This window comes from Nomascus leucogenys, chromosome 12 (assembly GCF_006542625.1).
Source record: "Nomascus leucogenys isolate Asia chromosome 12, Asia_NLE_v1, whole genome shotgun sequence".
Taxonomy (NCBI): Eukaryota; Metazoa; Chordata; class Mammalia; order Primates; family Hylobatidae; genus Nomascus; species Nomascus leucogenys.
The window spans coordinates 64,736,315-64,757,086 of record NC_044392.1 but is presented as its reverse complement, the minus strand read 5'-3'; the positions used below and the strand labels follow the sequence as shown (position 1 = coordinate 64,757,086).

At 49.3% G+C, this 20,772-nt stretch overlaps 1 protein-coding gene across 2 annotated transcripts; it reads right to left on the bottom strand.

Moving 5' to 3' along the window:
• Positions 1-496: 496 nt before the first annotated feature.
• On the bottom strand, positions 497-18,216 carry DENND2D (DENN domain containing 2D). 2 transcript variants are annotated; one of them, XM_030824851.1, is made up of 12 exons: positions 17,980-18,216; positions 13,295-13,470; positions 12,311-12,423; positions 11,603-11,672; positions 10,837-10,914; positions 9,563-9,703; positions 8,222-8,370; positions 5,462-5,639; positions 2,536-2,577; positions 2,026-2,110; positions 1,455-1,694; positions 497-1,004 (listed from the first exon to the last, which is right to left on the bottom strand). In XM_030824851.1, the coding sequence occupies exons 1-12, from the start codon at positions 18,035-18,037 to the stop codon at positions 928-930; spliced, it is 1,407 nt and encodes a 468-aa protein (XP_030680711.1). In that variant the 5' UTR covers positions 18,038-18,216; the 3' UTR covers positions 497-927. The 2 variants fall into 2 exon arrangements, with proteins under 2 accessions (XP_030680711.1, XP_030680710.1); XM_030824850.1 differs by lacking the exon at positions 17,980-18,216 and adding an exon at positions 14,068-14,328.
• Positions 18,217-20,772: the final 2,556 nt, after the last annotated feature.

The following is a 20,772-nucleotide window of genomic DNA, read 5'->3' as shown; positions in this document are numbered from 1 at the left end:
GGAAGAACATCAGTGCAGAGATCCCTTCACATTTAGCTAAAGAATTGGACTGTGCTGCTCAAAACAAAGATCAATTGGAGGTAAGATGTCCAAGACTGAAGGTAAAGGACTAGTGCAAACTGAAAGTGATGGGGAAACAGACCTACTTATGGAAGCCATGTAGTGTTCTTCACAGGCTGCTGTTGACTGAAATTCCTATCCTGAAATTACTCTAGACTGAAGCTGCTTCCCTTCAGTGAGCAGCCTCTCCTCCCAGGATTCTGGAAAGCACACCTGACTCCAAACCAAGTACTTGGATGCCCTGTGTCCAGTGCTGCTGTTGCTTTTACCAGTATCTCTTACCCTTCCTGTTAGAAGTAGAGCTGCTGCCCCCCATGATTCTGTAACTCCAAACATATCCCCATGGCCAGGTCCTCCACTTGTAGTCCACTTGATTGTCATATTCATTGCCTTATTTTCCTCATTCTCCACCCATAGTAAAAGCCAAAGACACATATAAAAATAAGATTTTCCTCTTTACTCTCGTCCTTACATGTCCACAGACTTCATGTAGAGAGGCTGAGCCTTTGGACCACAAAGTGTGTTCTCTGTTGAAGATGTTATAATGATGGGAGAGGGCAGTTGCAGCAGCTTCTAACCAAGTGTCTACAACACATGTACTACTGTTTCCTACCTGTGTCACCTCTGCAAAAAATGGAGCTCTGAGCCCAGGTCTGTGAGCATGGTGTCAGAGCCCTCCAAAGTCCTGAGAAATCAATACCAGGGATCCAAATCTCAGACACCAGTTTGAAGCAATACCTGGATACCAAAACTCAGAGTGAGGTTATGGATTTTGGGGGCTGACAGTTTTGCTGATCCTGCCACACTGGCAGGGGCTGAAGTCCAGAAATGGTGTGTAGCTCTAGTCATTCTTATTCACCACAGCTCTTATTTCACAGTTTTTTCCCTTGGTTTCTTCTGTTTCTTCTGTTCCTCATATTCAAGTATTTTCTGCTGGAAATAGCCTGTGGGTTCAGATACAGGTGTTAGAGGCATCTGATCTGGTCAGGCAGATTATAATGAGCTCAGGAATAAGGATCAGAAATATCCTGTCTGCTCCCCATACTCCCATCCCTGCCAGGATGTCTCTAGCCTCACAGGCTTCTGGAGATCCAGACATTCAGTTTTGTCCAAAAAGGAGCCCATAAACAGAGGATACTTAGCAGGAATTAGCTCTAGACTAAAAGAGAGGAAAGGGCTCAGTCCTGTTGGCTAATGGGTAAACCAACTTCCACAAAATGGCAGCCCATTAGACATTTTCTTAGGTTTCAGGTTATGTCATTTCAACTCCACTAATAAAAGTCTACTTACAGTTATTTTGTGGGTTTCTAAAGAGAAGTATTCTTTCTTTCCCCTCCTTTTTATTCTAGAGGTAACCCTCTATGGGCTTAGACTGATGGGGACTGTTACTGTACCTGCAGGAGGATTCTTGCTCTTCTCGGCTTCCTGGATGAAAAGTGAGAAGAGCTGTGTCTTCACAAACTTCTTTACAAATCGGCGGTTAGTCTTGGAGGTCAGAGCCTTACAGAAGGATCTTTCTTGGAAGTGGCCTTGCCCATTTGCCTCCCGCTTGATATAGGAAGCATAATGGCCCACAGTCTTGACAAAGAACTGCACGAAAGGGCCTGAAACGTGCTCATTGATTTGTTCTGCAGCTGCAGGAGATATAAAGGCCATCTCAGAGGGTAGCAGAAGGATGAAATTACCCAAACTCACCTTCAAGAATGGCTTTCTTGCAGGCTGAAAGCTCCTGGGGAAAGCCATAGGGTAGGGTTCATAATTACTGACTGAAATGGGAATCTGGGTGTGGGTTCTCTGCCATTGCTTAGGAAGAATACAATCCCAAATTCAGACTTGCCCTAGGTTCTAGGCCTCTAGGGCTGCTCTAGGACTACTGAGTGAGTTCATTTTAGTTCTGGAAGGGAATGATTGAAAAGCATGCCCTTGCACTCCCTGGAGAGACCCAAAATAAGAGTAAGGACTTACTCTTTAACTCATTGATTCCCTGACCAAGAGAGTCTAAGATGTCATCCTGAAGCTTCGGTGGCAGGATGTCTTTTTCATCACCAACCTAGAAGAGGACAGAGCTCTGAGGTCAAGCAGTAAGGAAGTGTGGAGTGAAGGGGGATGGCAGAAAAGCATAAGGAGGGCATGAATTCTACACCCCCACTCCACCCACAAATAGCCACATAGGACAAAAACAACAGAAGCTGTTTCTTGGCCTTTAGTTTGACTCTAGACATTAGCAAGGGATCCTCTCCATCCCGGTGGTACTTGATTTATATCCCTTGCTTAAAAGGCACTGTCACTGATTGTCTTATAGTGAAGTCATCTGTGTTTGTGTCCATGGGCTCCTTGAGAGAGATGTGGTCTTTTTAGCACAGATTCTCTCTCAACAAAGAACTTAAATGTTTGTTTAAATAAGTGGAACATGGATGAAACTAGAGTGGTAGAGTTGGTGGTAGGCCTGCAGGGGATCTGAACCCAGACACTTACCGACATTAAGAAGGCTCCTTCACAAAGATTGACCAGCAGGACCTGAAATAAACATAGACTGGCTTTCTCTGGTCCTCTTTCTTCATAGACCTCCAGAGGATTTACCATCTTAATTTCTGCCTGTGGCTGTATCTTTCAGCCCAGGTAGCAACAAAATCAATATCTTCAGTTCTCATTTCCTGTCTAGCATTCTCCTTTCTCATCATTCCCCTCTGGAAATCTCAGTTCTCTTCCTGAGGAAAGGGTGTGGGTGTTTGTAGGAAGGGAGTAGGAGAAAGAGCTAAGGTAGAAGGGAAATACAAGATGGAGAAATCACAGCCGGTCACTCCATTAATAAAACATTGACTGCAGAAATTGCTTCTACATGGAGCATTTAGTACATTGCTCACATAGGTGCTTTACACGTTTGATCTCAAGCAACAGTCCCTTGAGGCAGATACCATCTCCATTTTGAAGATGAGAAAACAGACTCAAAGAAGCTGCCCGAGGTCATACTGTGCTGCTAATAAGAGAACCATTTTTTTTCCAAGCCTAGACTGATATTCTTGAGATTGCATTCCTCTCTCTACAATTCCCCTTCAACTCCCTGCTCTCTAGAACAGAGACCAACATCTTTTTATTTTTTTCATGCTTGCAACAACTTATGTACAATTTTCTATTAGAAAAACTCCTGCCTCTCGTGGTGGCTCATGCCTGTAATCCCAGCACTTTGGGAGGCCGAGGTGGGTGGATCACGAGGTCAGGAGATCAAGACCATCCTGGCTAACACGGTGAAACCCTGTCTCTACTAAAAATGCAAAAAAATTAGCCGGGTGTGGTGGCGGGCACCTGTAGTCCCAGCTACTCCAGAGGCTGAGGCAAGAGAATGGGGTGAACCTGGGAGGCAGAGCTTGCAGTGAGCCGAGATCGCGCCACTGCACTCCAGCCTGGGCGACAGAGCCAGACTCAGTCTCAAAAAAAAAAAAAAAAAAAAAAAAAACTTTGGGCCTTCCAGCAGGAAACAGCAAAGGAAGGAAATGAGCCCAGGGTCAACAGGAAGAGGAAAAGGAAAGATGTGAGGAGACCATGTGTCTACAGTCCTCAAGTGAGATAAGCACCGGGCTGGAACTTGGGAGACCTGAGTTTTAGCACTGGCTCCATCACTGCCCAGGGAGACTTCAGTCTAGACCAGAGATTACAAATAGGCATCCTGCTGGCTGATTCCAACCAGCAGATCTGTTTCTTTGATCCTCACAGTATTTTTAAATAATTGATTTGGTTTCCAATATTTAAACTGGACTATCTCACATAAAGTTTGGATTTGGGGCTTCTCCTGAAAAGTCAGGAGATCTAACACTGGGTACACATTTCTAAAGGACGACACTCGGATGGAACTGAGTAGCAGTTGCCTGCTTTAGGCAGGGCATGTTCCCACCAGTTTACCGTAATTTCCCAAATCATGTATTGGTCATTTAAATGCCTGCTGGGCCTCTCTTTTCCGTTTATGACCCTTGGTCTTGACAATAGAGAGAATGATCCCTCCATTGTCCCTTCTTCCAACTACAAGGAAAGAGAGAGTGGAAAGTATGCCAAAAAATAGAGCATGCACTGTAATTATCTATCATCAGGGGAGAAAAGTTGAACTAGTCCAGGCTTGAAACCACTTGTGTACATAGGCTCAGATGCCTTCATGAAGGGAAGACTGTTCCTTTGAGGGATTGGGAGGAGAGAGTGTGTATAAATAATTTGTTTTTCAAGATTGTTCCCAGAAATCTTTCCAGTATTTGGGCATATTATTGTCTGTGGAGTAATCCCTTACCAAAAGCCAGAGTCTGACTGGCCATCAGGAGAGGAGCCACGGCTTCCAGGGAGCTGGAGCTGCAGAGTCGAGAAGTTTCATAACTTCTGGGGTTGGGACATTTAAATGTTTATTGCTAAACATGGGGCTAATACTTTGTCCCAGTTAGTCACAAGGCTAAAGCTGGTTCAAAGGGCATGTGTACTCAGCAGTCCTAAGGAAGGATGAGGGGGCTGGTGGAGCAAAGAAGGGAAACACAGCCTTCTTCTTTACTTTGCAGCAATGGTTTCTATAGGAGGGGATTTGGTTTTATCTGTGCTAGGTTCCACTGTTGTCTATGTGGCCTTGGATAAGTCTCTGGAGCTCAGTTATCTCTTGGAGTGAGTCAATGGTTATGGCCAGGGCAGACATTCCCAAGTCCCTCTTCTGGCTTGAGATACAGTAACATACTATCTTTTGAAAGTCCCTACTGACAACTCTAAAGCACATGTTTTGAGTTATTTTTCCAACAGTGGGGATAGATTTATGCTTTTAATGCCTGTTTTCACAACTGAGTTCTCTGGTGTGTCTGGGGCACTGCCAAGATGTAAGAAGCTAACAAAATCAGAGGATTCAGACCTATATCCTCATTAGCCACCTTAGCTCTGAGCTACTCAGAAAGATGACTTGCTGCAAAAATCTGCATTTTTAAGACTCATAGTTTGCCAGAGGGCCATGTTAGCTCAATTCCAAGGAATTCAAATACATTCCAGTGGGGTGTGTGTTGTATAGACCAGCTGTGTCATCCATTTGGATGAGATGGGACATCCCGAAGACTGCTCATTAGGGCCAGCTGGCATAGAACAGTCTGCTCACCCCTGAATAAGCTATCCACTGCCCCTTATGCCTAAAGGGGAATCCTTCAGAAGGCAGCCTGCATTTATTGAGCATCACCCGTGTGTCGGGTGCCAGGTTAGGAGCTCTAGGCAGGTGGTTTCCCCCGGAATCCTTAGGAAGTGAACACTGTTATCCCCATTTTAGAGATGAGAAAGCTCAGGCTTAAAGAGGTAAGGAACTTGCCCCTAATCACACAGCTGTAAGCAGCAGAGCTGGGATCTGAATCCCACTCTACCTGGCTCCAAATCATGCACTCTTCTTGCCACATCATACCTCTTCCATAGGGCTGTCCATGACCTCTTGCTGGAAGCGCATTTGTACTCCAACCATGAATGGGGTGGGGCAGCAGACGGTGGCCAGAAGGCTCTCAGGGACAACAGGGATGTAGGTGTGCGCCCAGCTGAAGGGGTAGAGCAGTGCGGCAGCAGCATGGATGCACTGAGACAGGGTGCTGGGACAGAGCACAGAGGATGAGAGTCAGGGGGCCCCTGCACCACCATGCTACACACCCCTCATCGCCCACCACCAACAGCGGCTAGAGCAGTGCTGCCCATGCCCATGGCAGAAAGGCAAGTCTGGGGGCCATGCTGGTCACAGAGCTTGAACGTACATTGCTGGGAGGGAGGGACAGAAACTAGAGAGTCTGAGGCTTCAGTATCAAGTGGGGGCCTTGATTTGACCCTTCTTTTCCCAGTTAGTCTTCTCAACTTACTACTGGCCAAAAATAAAAGTGACTCTAAAGAGAAGAGGGAAGAAGAGTTGCTTTCATTCAAGGAGATAATTGATTGAGCCCCTAGCCTGTGCTCACAACTGTGAGCATACCTCACAGATGTGGATACCAGGAAGAGTAAGACACTGACCCTGCTTTTAAGGAATTCACACTGTGGTTAAGAGACAAACATGTAAACAAGCACTGGAGGCTCAGCCGAGAGGCAAAGCCTTTTTACCTCGCTATGTCTATCCACCCTCATCCCTAGCCTTTGCCCCCACACAGCCCCCTCTGGGCACACTCGAGGTTATTAAAGATTACCAGGTTGCTGCCTGAGTAGCTTGGGAAATTCCCAGGTTCTAGGAACCTCTGCCCAGCAATTCCTACACGGAAAGTCCCACAAAGGTGCCTCCTCAAGACTTTCCAGTGAAGCATTTCTCGTCACTCCTGCCCAAGTCACAACTTGGACCCTACTCCTCTCGCCACCACATACACACAGTCCCACTCTCTGTCTTCTCTTTTATCCCCTGGCTTTCATGGCTCTTCTTTACTCCAGCCAAATTGCCTCAAAGCCAAGGCCAATAAAAGCACAGATGCGGGAATCCTTGTTTCAGTTCTGGGTTTCAAGCTAGCACTTCCTGAGTTAGCAAAATTGAGTCTCTGAGAGGCTAGCTGACTGGAAGTCCCCTCCCTGTCCAAGCTTCAGGGAGCTGAAAAACTCAGTGTGGGAAGGAAGTGGGGAGTGGTAGGATTTCCCTGAAGAAAGTAAACGTCTGAGAGGTAAATCCTGCCAACCTCCACTTCCCAAACACTGATCTGAGGAGGAAAGGCAGAATCCCAGCTCTAGCCACACAGGAACTTCTGGTTTCCATTCAGGGCTGGGAGTGAAAGAGCTATTTCCAAAGCAAAAGATGATGCCACTCCCTTCAAGGATTACCTACAACTAGTTCCTTTTTGGTTATCACCCATTTTTACAGAATCTTCACCTCAGAGACCCCACTGCTTGCCCAAGTTTCCTTTCCTCTGAAACCCATGACATTCACCTGACCCTCTGACTTCTGTTGAGTCCCTAACATCCTTTTCTTCTTCCCTAAAAGATAAAAGCAGGGTTGTCAACCTAAAATTGAAAACCTAAAACTGGTTTTCTCCCTCCCCAGATATGAATAGAAAGAAGGTCCACCCCTACCCCTACTGTTTCATGACTTTTTTCTCTTTTTTTCTTTTTTTGAGACTGAGTCTGGCTCTGTCGCCCAGGCTGGAGTGCAGTGGTGCGATCTTGGCTCACTGCAAGCTCCGCCTCCCAGGTTCACCCCATTCTCCTGCCTCAGCCTCCCGAGTAGCTGGGACTACAGGTGCCCGCCACCACGCCCGGCTCATTTTTTGTATTTTTAGTAGAGATGGGGTTTCACCGTGTTAGCCAGGATGGTCTCGATCTCCTGACTTTGTAATCCACCTGCCTCAGCCTCCCAAAGTGCTGGGATTACAGGCGTGAGCCACCGCGCTCGGCCGATTTTTTTCGTTCTCCATTCTATTACATCTCCCCACGTCCTTCTCAGATCTGAAGCCCCTAAGAGGTAGAGACCATGGCACAATAGTACCCTGCTTCCACTACACACAGGGATATACTCAACTGTGAACTTAAGAACAACAGCTAGCACTCAGCAATATGTGGTCGGCAGGGTGTTAGGTACCTAATGTGCATTATTTCATTTAATCCTCACCACAACCTTATGAGGTAATCACAATCATTATTTCCATTTTCAAGAAGTTAACAAACTAACTTAATGGGAACCTCATAGCTAAAGGTAGAAGAACTGGATTTAAACCTCCTAATTCTGCTGATTTCAATCCCTGTGCTTTCAACCACTATATAATTCTGCATCCCCTTCAGGTGAAGGACCTTGTCCTGTTTGTATCTTCCCAATGCTTGGCATCTGGCAAACAGTTGACACACAATAAATGTTTGTTGAATGAGTATCTACCTCCTGCCCTGTTCTCCACCCTCCCTCAGCCTTGCAAGGGCAGAATCATGTCTGCATCCACCCTAACTGGTCCCACCTGGGCTGTCCCAGGAATCCTTCCTGTCCTTCCCCGAGCTAAGTTAGGAGTATTCCTCAGGCCCAGGCAGCAGTCCTGTGTGGAGGAAGAGGCAGTGGGAGTGGTTCAAAACAGCTGTTTCTCTTGGTTTAAAGAGCAAGGAGCTAGAAACAGGAGGGTGGGCGCATGGGCCCTACAGCCCATTTTCCTTGGATAACCTCCAGTCTGTTCCCTTGAACCCAGGGATGCTGGGCAGTTCAGGTGAGCCGTTCAGGGGCTGGGCCCACCTGAGACCTTCCGCCAGGAAGATGATTTTTCTCTCCAGCACGGCAGAGGCAAAGATCTGAAGTATCTGTTCAAAACTGAGACAGTGCAATAGAGAACTAAAATCCACATGTTCTAGGTGGGAGTCCAGGGGCCGTGTCAGTGAAATGAACTGTGGGGAAACCAGAGAGAGAGAAGGCGTCACTACACTGCAAGATCATGCAGACCCCGGAGTGCTGGGCCTCTACCAGCCTCTATTCCTTCTGCCCCCAGGAGTGAATCTGACCCTGTCTCTCTGTCCCTCTGCTAATTGGCTGGAGGACAGCACTGATGTGATGTTGAGTATGGCCCACAATGTCCTGCACCCTCCCTCACTCGCCTCCCTGAGCACACGCCCCTCTCTCACTGCACTTCACCACATAGGCTTCTGTTCCTTGAGCAATCCCATCTTTCCTGCCTGCAGCCTTCACAGTGAGGGCCCTCCTCCTGCACTGCTCTGCTCCCTTCATTCTTACCCTCTTTCAGGTCACAGAGGCCCCCCCTTGGCCATGTGATACTTTCCCATCTTCTTGTTATGTAGCACCCTGTTTTGTTTTTTTTTTCTTTCATCACAGTTACATACTTTCTAATTCAACATGCACTGGTGTGTTTATTTAACATCTATCCTCCCCACTGGACTTATAGCTCCAAAAGGTCAGGGACCACATTCATTTTGGTCACCACTGTATTCCCAGAAAATAGTATAGCTTGGCACACAGCAAGCATTCAGTACTTATTTTTTGAGAAAGTGAAAATTACTAGCCTCTCCCCTTATTTTCCTGTAGGGAAACCAAGGTTCAAAGGGGCACACAGACTATTCAGAGTTCCAGAGGTCAGGACTGGAATTCTTAGAACAGCGTTCTACCTGCTGCCTCAGTGTGCTTGGTGCCTTAAAGCAATAGCATCCCCCGTGCATGGGTGGAGACTCGGAGGTGGGGATGGATGATTAGAAATGGACAAATGGACGCTGTAAGGTAGAGACAGGACAAACAAAGGAGAGTGGAGTGGGGGTGGGGGCAAGTGGCAGTCTGGGGGCTGAGGGGAAAGTCCTTTATAGCACCAGAAGCCTCAACTTACATGGTTTATTTATTATAAATAAAAGTCTTGGTGGCTTGAGCAGTAACTAGGTGCTTGTGGGTATCAAGTTAGAAGGATCAGAAAATCTGGGTTTGATTTCAGCTTTGTCCATTCTAACCAAGTCCCAGTCCCCATCTGGCTCAGTTTCTCTGTACTTTAACCTGGTTAATGGAAGAACAGTGGTGAGAGGTGCCACAGATGCCTACCCTCTCCAGCTAGGGAAGGTCTCACCCATTTTGCTAACCCACCTCAGTGCCTGAGTCGGGGATGAAGCTCTTGAGAGTGACAGTCTTCCCAGGAGCGGGGAAGGCTGCCTCTCGGAGGCCCTGCATGAATGGGTAGATGACAGCCATGGAGATCTGATGTCTCTTCTCCACTTCATCCAGGATCTGCAGGGAAAAGAACCACGGGCGGCACGGCTCAAAGGGACACTACTGGGCAGGTGGAAGAGACTCTATTGCCCCTGAGCATCATAATGTTCTCATACTGGTTCAGCTGATCCTCATGTATTTTCTAGGGCCCTCCACGAACTGGTCCTCTCCCTCCCTGGCAGAGGCTGGGCTCATGCTAAATAATCTGCAGTTTATCTCCCACATAACACCTGCTTTTTTCCAGCTTCCTTTTTATTATCTCTCTACAAATCCATATTCTTCCCCTCTCCTAACACCAACATAAAAGCACCTCCCTGGAAAGTCATCCTGGAGTTAAACTCATCACCCATGATGGTACCATGTCCACTCATGCTGGTTGGAGCAGGAGGCTAGAAGCCTAAGCCTCTTGGTACCACTCTGTCCTCCAACTCCCACTGTAGATTCCCCAGGTCAGAGACTGCCTCCATCCCTGGGAGCACTGCACAAAGGAATGCTCTGCCCAAGCAAAAGCTGACAAAGTTTCCTCCCCTCCTCCTCCAAAGGTCCTGCTGGGGTCAGAGCATAATGAAGTCCTTTCTGGTCACCAATGGATGGCATGGCCCCCATGGATTCTGCTCAAATCCTGTCTCAGATGCACTGGCACTCAAATTAGCTCCAGCAGAAGTCCTGGGGACCTCAACTGTTCTTCTACCCTTGAAGGAGTCAGAGTGGGTCTTATAACTCCTTCATATTTGCTTAGTTCTCTGCCTTTTATAAAGAGTCTTCTCATATATCACCTCATTTAAGCCTCACACCACCCAGTGAGATAGGAAGGTGAGATTATTATATCCATTTGACGGATGAGGAAATTGAAACTCAGGGCAGAAGTTTCTTCCCCTTGTCCTACTTCAACTACTTTCTTACTTGGCTACAGTGGGAACAGTAGCTGTCTCTGCAAGGGGTCCAGTCCCCTAGATTCAATTTCCACTTTTCCCTTAAGTCAAGTGCATGCCTCTTTGCCTCAGTTTTCCCAAGTGTGCTTTAATGCTGACTCTGGCTATGGGAGAAGAGCTCCACTAAGGGCTTAGTTGCACAGGCAAGGTTGGCAGCCAGAGACAGCCTGGAATATGGGCAGGACAAACAGGCCCTGAGGAATCCTGTTCTATCCCTACCTTGGAGAACAAGCCGAAGCAGCCGATGCAGCTGATGATGCAGTACACTTTGGGAAGGCGAGGGCCAGGGCCGGTAGGCTGGGGAGGGACAGAGAGGCTCCTTCAGTGCTGCAGCCTCCCCAAGGGCTTCTCCCAACTGGGTATGAAGGAGCACAAGGCTGAGGGCTGGGGAGGGGGATTTATGGGGAATGGTGGGTGCAGCAGGGAGGTCAGAATGGCCACCAGTGTCAAAAGAAGAAATCCTTGAGAGTACTGGGTGAGTTGGTGGGCAAGCGCTGCCACCTTCAGTGTCAACACAATCTGGGATCAGCAAAGAGGGGTAGCAAGTGTGCCTTAGAGATGAAGAAATGGCTAAGGAGGAAAGCACTGTAAAGGTGACTTGGGGAATCCTCCTGAGACCTAAGATTTGAAACTAATTGTCCAAGTCCCAGCCTCTGCTCTGGGAGGCTCCAGGGGCCAAGGTAAGCAGGCCTGGATAGAGCAGGCAGGGAGAGGAGTCAGTTGGAGCATCTCACAAAGAGCAGAGTTATTGAAAGCCAGAGAGAGCACAGACCAGAGCCTGACCAGCAGGGGGAGAAGGGGCATCAGGTCTTCGTGCTTGTGGGACTGCAGAGGGAGCACTGGCATGGCAGCAGGTCCTGGGCTGTGCTTTTTCTACAACCAGTGCTGCCAATAAGCCTGACTTTTGCAGCTCAGGCTTGGGCAAGCCCAGCCGTGGAGGTGAGCACACTGCAGAAAGGAAGGGGCAGTTCTGAGCCGCACAGACCAAGAGGCGCCTGCAGTATCCAATCTTTCTGCTCCCATCCACATTGGTCAGAACGAAGGAGAAGGTCTCCCTAAGAAAGAGCAGACAAGGCTTGATTTGCATTGCTCACTGAATTCTAAAACAGCAAAGTGGTCAGCACTAAAGGGTGGAGAGGAAGGCAAAGGGGAGCTACTGATTAATCATAGGAGTAAGCGCTCACTGGTGTCAAGCCCTAAACACATCATCTCATCTAATTGTCAAAATAACCCTTTGAGGTAGGTTCAGTAATTATCCCCACTTTAAAGATGAAGCAACTGAGGCCAGAGGGTGCTTCTTATTCAAGGTCACTCAACTCATAAACAGTAAAGTCAAAGCTCAAGCAGTCAAATTCCAGGGCTCAGGCTAGAAGGGCCTTTGCTACATCATCTTCTTAGAGGCTAACTGCTTTCTGCTAAGTCCAGCTTGGGCCAGTAGCAGAGTTAAAAGCAGCAACTATTGCTTCTAGGACAGGTGGGAGAATCTGGCTCTTTGGACAGAAGTGACTGATCAAACTGATAGCTAATATCCTTGGCCTTGAGGGACCCCAGGCCAGATGTTTTCAAACGAATCAATTACACTCCCAGGCCGAAAATCAACAAATGACAGCAGTGAGGGAGGCTACAGGAGCCACAGAACTCACACGTTCCTTCTCCCCAAATCCAATACCCTTGCCCAGGCCTGAGCAATTACCTGGGATACTCGGTGAGTGATGCCCACTCATTCCCGTCTGGGAAGCAGAACAAGGGGATAGCTTTGAGCAGCCGCTCCTCCTCCTCCTGCTGACCCCGAAGCAGGTTCTCCCGCTATAAGGAAAAGGAAAAGACAAGTGGATGTGAAGCTGGGGGCAGAGATAGCAGGAGCTGGTGGGCTTCCTTTGAGGCTCTAAAGCAGTCTAGGGATAAGCTTCTCCACAAGCATAGGGGCGAAGGGTGCCTTTGCCCATGACTCTGCACAGTTTGCATTCTGGGTCCGGTTGGAACAACTCCAAAGCTGAAACAGCCCCTCCTGGGTCAACTCTACATAAGCTTGAGTTCGACCTCAGTATCGAGGTCTACATAGAAAGGGGACGGGGCCATGTTGAATATAGAAAGGCCCTGAAATGGCCCAGGCCCCTGGGAGGACAACATCAGAGACGCACCACATCAGAGAAGAGAAGCGGCCAGCTCAGTTGGCACACCTGCCAATGAGAAGGATTCCCACCCCTCTGTCTGGTGCAGGATCAGACAAGAAGGAATCTGATGCTTGGGCTCAGGCAGACGGCTGTGCCTGCCCACCAGTTACATGGCTGTCCCGCTCTTTCCTTCCCACACATCCCAGAGAGGGGATTCATTCTAGGAGTTCTGGCAGAAGGTAAGCTTCTCTACAGAGAAGGGTGACTGAAAATGGGATTTGGAAGACCTATGAGGTCCCCTAAAAGGCAAAATATCTAGCCTAGTTTCCCTGCTAGGAAGTCTAGGTCAGTTCCTCACAAAGAAGTTAGACCTAGTTTCTGTGGGTGATAACAGAGAACTGGGGCTGTGCTAAGAAGGAAATGGAGAGCAGCGAGCTCAGAGCTCAGGGCAGCTCCAGGCTCAAGCCCTGGTAGGGTAGGGAGAAGGAGGTGGAACCCCCACCCCTACCACCTTCCAAACACCCCAGTCCTCTGGCTGGCCCTGCCCCTCCTTCAGTCCTTACCTTGGGAAATTGGTAGGTGATTATAGGCTCGTAATCATCCTCTGAACGCTTCTTTTTGAGAGAAACCACAAGAAGGTATTCAAAGAAGTGCTGCGCCCCAGCAAAGTTGGGCAAAGAGTGCTCCTGGGCCCTTTCAGGTTCCTTTAAAGCTTCCCCCGAATTGTCCTGGGGCGGTCCTGAAACCAAGATATCAGAGCCCATTTAGTATAATCTCATTGATCCATTCCTGGAGTGGAGTCTGTGAGAATCCGGGTGACCTCCACACCTCGAGGCCGCCTTGCCAATGCTGAGATATCTGGATACTGGCCAGCACCACCAGTCACTCAGGATCAGGGCCAAATGGGCAGTTTCCACACCTGCCCTGGTAGACTTGAAACCATGGGAAGCCAAGCAGAGGAAAGAAACCACTGACACAGAAGCCACGGAAATGTGCTGGAGAGGCCACATGGAGGCCAAGGCCCCAGGGTACCACAGAGACTGCCTAACCTGTTGGGTGCTTCTGGCAGTCCTGGAACAATACGGCCTGAGAGTTTAGTTCATACTAAGTGAATAAGAACAGGCCCAAAGGGCATGTGACTGTGACCACACTAGCCCCACAGAGGGCATGACCAGCTCTTAAAAACCAGCAGAGGAAGCCTCCTGACCCAGTCACATGGGGAACCATGTGGAGGTCAAGATATAAAGGAAGAGGAGGAAGGAGCATTTCAAGGAAGAAGCAGTCCCACCTAAGAGGGTCACCCTGAAAACAAGGAAGTGGGCAGTCCAGTCCTGACCTGCTCGGAGTTGAAGCAGTCGGCGTCGGAAGAGCCCGAACACCCGGCCTACCACTTGTCCTTCCATCTCTGGGCCTTCAGGACAGAGCGGACTCCCCTCTCCCCTAACACAGACAGACTGGTGACAGAAAGCCTGAGAAAGGGGCTGCTTCAGTCTCCAGCCACAACTCTGTGAAGCCAAGCCACGCGCTGTTTTCCAGAGAGGGAACAGAAGTTTCCATCCTGTGCACCCAGTGGTTGAGCAAGAAGGATGTGACGGGACCCAGGAAGGCAGCAGAAGCCAGCACCAACACAGTCAGCATCCTGGCACTGCAGCGCAGATCTCAGCTCCTCCCAAGAGCCCCAGGGTGTGGCGATAGAAAAGGTCATGAGCAAACACCTCTGGCTGAAAGTAGCCAGAAAGGCCTGGCTACTTCTGGGCTAAGGGTTTTGAATCTGGGCTGCAGATTGTGCAGAGAGTTAATTTACAAACTTAGAACAGTGGACAATGCTTGATAGCATCAGACTGTGGGCACTAGAAACTGGCTGGTCTCAGGATAGGGATCCTATACCTCCAACACTTGGATTGCTGACCTTTCACTTCTCAACTTGGTCAACGGAAGTCAAAAACCCCAGCAAGGCCACCTGCTGAATTCTAGAACTTCCAGGACTTCCCGACCTAGAGCACATGGCCAAACACTCCCTGCAGCCAGGATGCCACTGCCCTCCCCTGATTAAGATAAATAGACTTGGCCTAATAATTATCCAAATAGATTAATTCTTCCAACAAAAGAAAGAGTTCTGGAAGTCAATACCCAATAGCCTTCTTTCCTGATGGTGCATTAGAGAGCAAAATCCGTCTTTAAGCTCAGAGTTCGTGATATTTTGGAAATAGCTACAATGGTGAATTTCACCCCCTGGAGAGTTCTGTCACTGGCACTTGTTCCAGGGTTCCAGCAGAGTCCCTCTTCTCAAATAGGAAGCACTGGCTCAGGAGACTGTCCCCAGTTTAAGATAGGGGACTGATTGTACCAGCAGCCTGAGGGTGATTCTGTGGCAGTGGAAAGCATCCGGGTGATCTCCACCCAACCCCCACGCCTGCTCAGCCTTCCTCCAGGTCAGGCCAGGTCAGCTGTTCTGCCCAAGCTACAGGCACAGCTGCTAGCCCACTGTTGTTTCTGGAGACTAGGTAAGAGAGAAGGAATAGCAAAAAATCACCTTAGATTCTCACAGAAACCCCTGAATGAATAAATACAGGGAAGGCTTTTGCCAGGAAGCTGCCTCAAAGGGAAAGCAGGGGGCAAAAGAGTTTGACGCCAGTGTTTGCCACCCCTGCTAAGATTAAGCATCCCCCTGGAAGAGAGTGGGGTGCTAGGAGAGGGAAAACAGCTGCTTTGCTCCTAAGAGCTCTAGACCTGGCTTCTGTGGGACTAGTAAAAGCCAGGACTCGTGGCCAAACTCATTTACAGTAAAGAAAGATGTTCAAATGCTGTAATGGGTGAGAAGAGCAAACCAGAACACTTGGAGCTGGCACCACACCTTACTTGCAAGCTGCACAGACTTGTTGCACAAGCCTTACCACCTGTCTGAGGAACAAGCATCTTCCTGATACAGATGGGGAAACTGAGGCATAAAGTAATTCAAAGGCTATTAAAATTGACAGGATTTGTTGGGAATGGGGATTAGGAAAGCTCCAAATGCCATGCTCCTGCCTTCTGGATGCATTTGACATCAAATATCCCACAGAGGTTTTCAAAGGACATTGAGAAACAGAATCTTACCACTGATCATTCCAGATTCTAATGAAATTATGCCTTTCCCTAAATCCTTTGGGCTGCGTTTTCAGATCATTTTCTTCTGCTTTATCAAGCAAGCCAAGAGAATAGCAAAATTAATAAATCATTGACAAAAGAAAGTAATTAGACTTTTGGGATGAGGCCCAAGAAATGCAGCAAAAGACTGTTGTCTCCCCTCTTTCAAAAGGTGTTATCCACAGGAGAGAAAAGCGTAAGAGAAAACTAACCTCCATCAAACTCATGTTTCATATAAGGCATCTCATTTAATCTCCAGTGCCCTAGAAAGGAATTATTATCCTGAGTTTTAGTTGAGGAGGGAGCCACCCTTTCTAGGGAAGTCAGGAAGCTGGTTACACTTGTTCCTCCACCAGAAAGCCTCTCCCACACACACCTGACTGAAGTCCCAGATCTGTCTAGAATATAGGTGAGGGGACCTCTGGAACCTTGATCTGGGAAGCTGGCCCATCCCTTGCAGCTCAGCTGCTCTCAACCCAGGACCACCACCACATCACTCCTTGTCACCAGGATACACACACACACACACACACACACACACACACACACACACACTCCCTCCTAATACACAACCGTCCTGGGGCCAGAAAGACAAAGGAGGAAGGGGGAGAATCCCCAGCAAGTGGAGGATGGTATGGAAGATGAAGAGGGCATATGCTCCTGGCCCTACAAGTGTTAGGCCTCAGTTCTTACAGTTCCTCAGTATCAGGAAGCTCCTCCAGGCACAATCAGGAAGTGCCTGGTGTTGGGGCAGGGGTGGGTGGGAACAACTGGAATGTCTCCTCTGGGCTGCAGGGGGCAGACCCCTTCCATTCACACAGATGTCCCAGGGTCTGGGAACACCAGGCCAGACCAGGCCAGTGCTCTCCAGAGAAGAGAGGATGTCAGCCTCATCCTGCCTTCTGCTCCCACCACTGCACCGTCCCAGGCCTCTGCCCCAAACTGTGGTCTCTGACCTCTCCCTGGTGGTGCAGACGGAATGGCCAGATATTGGAGATCTGTGTCTAGAGAGGACACTGCAAAGGGGGAAGGAGCAGGGTGTGGCAGGAGGAATGGCAACAGGAGGAAGAGCAGATCACTCAGAGGTCACTGCAGTTCAAAGAAGGGCGCACTGACCTCACTCCCTGAGGTCCCCCCAACTCTGGGGCTTGGGCTGAGAGAGGGGCTCACTTGGCCTCCTGGCGTGCCAGTGTTGGAAAAGGCAGGTTGTCTGGGAAGGGCCCCTGCTCTTTGCTCCTCAGACGGTAAGACCTCTGGGCAAAGTATCTAAGGGTCATGGCTGCTCAGCCATAGGACTGGCTAGTGGTAAGCCACACAAATATTTGCCGAATGAATGAATAAATGAATGAATTTCTAACTGCCCTCCTTCCAACCCCAGGGCTCTGCTAAGAAAGAAAAGAAGGTGCTTCTTTAAATTAGAAGTTGACTTCTAATTTAATCCCCATAATCCTGGACGAGGGAATTATGTCCATTTCACTGTTGCGGGGCTGAGGGAAAGGGAAGGGGTGCCCTGTCTGGGCGACACGCTGGAAAGCAGCAGCTGTGCAGGTTCTACCGCCGCTCCGCTGGAGGCCACACTCTGAAGGGCACCTGGCCGCGGGTGGGTGGGGGTGGTAACGTCATCGAGGAGACCTGTGTTTGTGGCCAGTGGCTATCCGAGGGGCAGGGGCAGGGGCGCTGGCTCCGAGGAACTGGGCAAAGGCCACGGAGGACTCCTAGGGCGGCGAGGTGGGACGGGGCGGCGGGCACGCCGGGAGCTGAGGCAGTGCCTCTGGGAGGACACCACAACCGGGGCGCTTTCAGGCACACTGCGGTTGCACCACAAGCTTCCTGGACGGAAGGACACGTGGCCCCGGGGCCCCGCAACGGCTTCCTCTGTCCTGCCACCTCCCCCTCGCCCCCGCAGGCCTGGCCTCGCTGTCCCCGCCCCCACCTGACCCTCTTCCCCTCTCCGCGCGCTCCCTCCCGCTCACCTGCCCCGCGCAGCCTCCTGAGTCCCCCTCCAACTGCTCCCGGATCTCGACGCCCCGTGCCGCCCTCCCCTGGGCCCCAGCCGCCAGCCCTAGCCCCGGCTCCCCGGTGCCCACGCCGTCCCCCCGCGCTCTCCCCGGCAGGCACTAACCCCCATGGCCGCGCTTCAGTCTCAGGCTGGCTCGAAGGCGACGGCCGAGCCCATCCATGGCCCCTCGAGTGCCCGGCTCCCGCTCCCAGCTCCGCGCTGGCCCCGCCCCCCTATCCTTGACCTCTGCGGGTCCGACACTTTCACTTTCACGCGGGGGGAGGCCTAGGGGACAGGTTCGGGGAGGCGCGGCGCACCTTCCGGACTCTGGCCCAACCCCCGGGCGCACCTGGGCGGGCCCGCTCTGCCCTCGCCCTGGGCAGGGCGGCGTGGGGTGGCAGAGGGCGCTCGACGCGCGTCCGGGACTGGGCGGCGCCACCTCGTTCCCACCCTCCGTGGGGCGCCCGGGGAGGCTTGACTTAGCGAACCCCCTGCAGTCCGCAAAAGCGCATGTCCTGGCTGAAATCACCGCGTTCCAGGTGGCTCCAAACGAATCCCAAAAGGGGCAGAGTTTTCAGTCCTCACACCTCTCCAATCCCTCCACCTCTCCCTTTGCAACTGCTTTAGCCCCTCGACCATCTCCAGGTCTCTTGCCCTACTCGTCCTCTCACTCTCGGGGTTCCTGAGGAGGAACTGGAGATGCGGATTAGGGACCTGACCCTGCTTTCCATTCAAACTTGGCCTTGAGCAGACCAGCAAAATGGGGGTAACCCCTGCCATTCCACAGAAATGTGAAAGTTCAGGAATAGAAAACTTTTTGTAGGTTGTTACATAATACAAATTTAAGGGACTGTTACTGTCATAATTGTTGCAGCTGTCCTCTCTCCCCTTCTAATCCTGAATTTCAATACAGCCTTTCCGCTCCTCCCTTTTCACATCTTCATTAACTTCCAAATACGTTCAGGCTTTAAACTTCAGGAATCAACCATGACATTGTGGGTCTGCTAAGCCCACTTCCTCCTGGGAGATCTGCCCTAGTTCCCCGCTCCCTCTCAGGACATTATCTGTAGGGCTGGGAAGTGCAGAGTCCATCTGGGGTTGCCTGGTTTACAAGGTTTTAGGGTCCGTTTCAGGAGGGGTAGGCAGAGGGAAGAAGGGACTCTGGCAGAAACACGTCTGGAATCTGTGGGCCTGACTCTCAGACATACAGCCCTCTTTCCTCTCCTCAGGCATGGCCTCCAGGTGACTCTCCAGTCACCATGGGAGAGCCAGAATTGGGCATCCAGCCCTAGTATTAACTGTCTAGTCTTAGCCCAGAGGTTCTAAAAGTTGACTTTACTCTGGCCGTATGCAATTTTGCACTTAATTACAGTCTGTTTCTGTTCCCTATTCTTTGTGTATTCCCGCACGCAAGTACACTTCCCTTCCCCAAGTACCTTTTCTGGGCTGAACCCATGTCTTATGCATCTCTGTGTAAGAACAGTCGTTGCTCATGATAAACTTGTCCAATTGATTGAATATTATTGTGCCTTAACTTCCCCAATCTATTTTGTGGTATTACCAACCAAACTAACTTCCTTTCTTTAAAAACAGATGAGGAAAACTGTGTACATGTGCACCGAAAAGATAAGTACAAGAATGTTCAAGGGAGTCTTATTTGAAACAGACTCACACTGGAAATAACCTCAAATGTGTATTAATAGTAAAGTGAGTGAATCGCAGTATATTCACATAATGAAGTACTACATAGCAGTAAAAATAAATAAACCACGGCTGCATGCAATAACATGGCTACATTGCACAAACATCGTGTTGAGAAAAGGAAGCCAGACACAAAAGAGTACATTATGTAAGAGTCCATTTGTATAAAGTTTAAAACAGGTGAAATTAATCTATGGTATGAGAGGTCAGGATGGTGTTACCTTTAGGGAGGAAGGAGGAAATAATGATTGGAAGAATACCATAGCATTTCTTTCTAGGATGCTGGTAATGTCCTATTTCTTAACCAGGTGGTAGATACATAGATGTATTCACTATGTGATCATTCTTCGCAGTGAACACTTAAGCACTTCTCTATATGTATATGAGACTTTAAAAAGATTTTTAAAGTATTCGTTAGGATGTTAGGGTGACATTAATGAAGGTAATGAAACAGGAAGAAGCTAGTTCAGAATAAAATTAGAAATTATTGGGATAGGAGGAAGTGGAGCTAACTAAGTATAATCTGCATTTTTGAGAAGTGTGGATAATAATAGGAACAAGTTAATTGATCCATAGCGGAAAATTTGGGTTTAAAGTGATGGGTTAAGATGGCAAAGATGAGAGCATATTATGGGTATAGCAATGAGAATTAGCAAAGGTAGACATTTAAAGTATAAGAAAGAGGGTGTGCAGATGGAACAGTGTCTGAGAGAAGAGGGAGGACGGGGCAATTAGAAGCTTAGGTAGAAGTCTGGCTTTAAATGGGAAAAGGAAACTTTTTTTTTTTGAGACAGAGTTTCCCTCTTATTGCCCAGGCTGGAGTGCAATGGCGCGATCTCGGCTCACTGCAAACTCCACCTCCCGGGTTCAAGCGATTCTCCTGCCTCAGCCTCCTGAGCAGCTGGGATTACAGGCGAGCGGCACCACACCCAGCTACTTTTGTATTTTTAGAAGAGATGGGGTTTCACCGTGTTGGTCAGGCTGGTCTCAAACTCCTGACCTCAGGTGATCTGCCTGCCTCAGCCTCCCAAGGTGCTGGGATTACAGGCATGAGTCACTGCATGTGGCCGGGAAAAGGAAACTTTATCTGAGGGGAAAAAAAGATGAAAATGGCTGTAGATGTTGATAAATGTGTAGATAAGGTAGCAAGAAGTTAAAGGATACCACAGGAGGCCTCAGTTTCTGCTAAGACAAAAGGTTCTTTTTCTTCTTGTA

What these genes read in the sequence shown, in the direction of transcription:
- DENND2D (XM_030824850.1), bottom strand. Translation starts at nt 14,134, where the DNA reads ATGGAAGGACAAGTGGTAGGCCGGGTGTTCGGGCTCTTCCGACGCCGA. An exon ending in TCACTCACCGAGTATCCCAG is followed by an intron (nt 11,673 to 12,310) that starts GTAATTGCTCAG and finishes GCTCTTTCTTAG; the next exon opens with GGAGACCTTCTCCTTCGTTC. An exon ending in GAGCAAGAATCCTCCTGCAG is followed by an intron (nt 1,005 to 1,454) that starts GTACAGTAACAG and finishes CTGAACCCACAG; the next exon opens with GCTATTTCCAGCAGAAAATA.